Source organism: Dermacentor silvarum, chromosome 2 (assembly GCF_013339745.2).
Source record: "Dermacentor silvarum isolate Dsil-2018 chromosome 2, BIME_Dsil_1.4, whole genome shotgun sequence".
Classification (NCBI taxonomy): Eukaryota; Metazoa; Arthropoda; class Arachnida; order Ixodida; family Ixodidae; genus Dermacentor; species Dermacentor silvarum.
This window is the reverse complement of record NC_051155.1, coordinates 44,551,980-44,554,222: the sequence shown is the minus strand read 5'-3', so window position 1 is coordinate 44,554,222 and position 2,243 is coordinate 44,551,980. Positions and strand designations below refer to the sequence as shown.

The 2,243-nt window shown below is 45.7% G+C and overlaps 1 protein-coding gene across 1 annotated transcript; it reads right to left on the bottom strand.

The window, feature by feature from the left end:
- Positions 1–866: 866 nt before the first annotated feature.
- On the bottom strand, positions 867–1,776 carry LOC119439994 (uncharacterized). Its single transcript, XM_037704945.2, is given in 2 exon segments — positions 867–1,599; positions 1,601–1,776. Coding segments are annotated over 2 exon segments (909 nt in total).
- Positions 1,777–2,243: the final 467 nt, after the last annotated feature.

Below are 2,243 nucleotides of genomic sequence, written 5' to 3'. Positions count from 1 at the left end.
AATTCTCTCCAGCGCTCCTGCTATCACCAGGTGCACACCACCTTCTGTTCCCAAGTGGAGAGGCTGCTCAGTGCAGGATACCCGCGTCCACTCCTCACCGGCGTCACGGAAAAACTTCTTGAAAAGTGTGCAAAACTGTCGCCCGTGAAGCAGCCAGATGGCGGCAGAAGCAGGTATGCCGTCATACCCTACATTCATGGCGTCTCCCACAGCATAAAGAGAATCGCGCAGCGTGTAGTTTTGTCCGCGCCTAACAAGCTCAGTCGACTTTGCCGTCAGGTCAACCAGGACAAATCCGAACAGCCAGATTGTAAAAAGAACCATGCCACACCATTCGTCCAGTGCAAAGCAGGCGTGGTGTACGAGGTGCCTCTTCCCTGTGGACGCTCCTACATTGGACAGACTGGTCGTTGCCTAAACGATCGCTTAAGAGAGTATGCCTACAGCCTTCACTCCGGCACTGGCACCAACTTGGCCTTACACTGCAGTGTTTGTGATCTGTGCCGCAATCCGGCACTTGACTTTTCGCAGTGCACGATCCGCAAACGCTACCATCTTTGAGGCTGCTGTCATTGCAAGGAATGGTACGTCTTGCGTCAGCACTCCGTCTGTGGCCTTGTCTGAGGCAGAACTAACATATCTCCGGAACCGTCATAATTCGCGGGAAATCCAAATCTAATCGGTGTCTATTTTTTGCCCATGCGCACTTATCTACCCTTCTTTTCTTTCTTTCTTTTTCTTTTCGTATATATGTGTTCCTTTCTGAATAACGAATTCCGTCGTCAGTCATCGCTGGTGTGTGTCTCCCTTCTTGTCTTCTTGTCGTGTTTTTTTTTTGTGCTGTTTCCCTATCGAGTATGTACCGACTAGCCCAAGCCTCTACGGTCATGAAGCTTAGACTTAACAAAGCCAAGGACTGGTTCATGCAGTTCTCGTGGTTTACCTAACTGCAGCACCGTGTTCTTGCATGAGGCTTTCTTAGCTTTTGACATGAAGTTCTGTGTTTGCATGGTGGCCAATGCTTTCAGTTTTTTGCTGCTGCTACTCATCAGCAAGCGTTCCACAATTTGCAATGAAGCACCTTTGGCTGATGTCACTAGCTCTTTCAGCTTACCAAGGTTGGTTTCAAATGCAAAGCACGAATGTGCCCAAAGTGGTCCCTGAAGAACTACACTTCTTGTCAAGTGCATAATTTGATGCATATTAAAAGTCATGTGCTTCTTCCTGTACAGAAACTGTGTGTCTACAACAAATCTCGCAAGGCAATGTGTGCTTTCTGTGACATCTCTTGAAGACACACAGTCCTTCAGCAAGAGGCAAATGCCTTTTGCAAAAAGTGAGAAGTGTTTCAAATATTCTGATGGGAAAATTCCCTGAAGGCATGGAAGTGAAAAATACAAAAGCCACTGCTGCCATTCTGTGGCTTTCCAATACTTTCTCAAAGCCAAAGAACGCTGAAGGCGAATAAAGCAGAGTGGTGGCTTTAGACTTTGGAGGCGGTTGTCCAGCACTTCAAAAACCTGTGGTGTCCCAATATAATATGGCTCATTGACATCTGGTAGCCACAGATCAGTGAGCTGCCGAGTCACACCAAGCAACAGGAGTAAAACCCTAAATTATATCAAAGTGTCTCAGGCTGATCAGAGGAGACGGCCCTTTGATACCACTGATGCATGTTCCAGATGATGCAGCTTGAGCCATTTGTTGAAGTGTCAAGTTATGTGTCCGTTCTTTGGGAATGTTGTCTGCTGGGTACTTGATGGTCCTTACACACATGTACATAAAAGTATAAATTAACTATATCACACAAATGACTGCAGTACTTTTGATGCAATAAATCTTTCTCTGTTTTGACTGTTTCCTGTTCTAGCCATGTTTCTTCCCGACCAGAGGAGATTTCGTCAGGCCCTAGACTTAATCAATCTTTCACTGCAACTGAAAAGACTGCAAGATTTCAGTACACTATGCTCCATGTTTAGAGCACTGTAAAAGTAAATGTTTACGAAATTATATCAACATAGTATATTACACATCAAAATACAATGTAACACTATATGAGGTCTGTTTGATTTGTCTACACCACCTGAACCAGTTACGAGGTCTGGACCTTGCCATTTGTTTCAACATTGTAGCGACAGCGACTTCTGAACCACGCCGAGAAAGGTGCTGGGTTGGTTCTCGGTTTTTCTGCATCCTCCCTACTGACATTACCACGTCAGTGCGAACATGCAGGTACGAAGCAG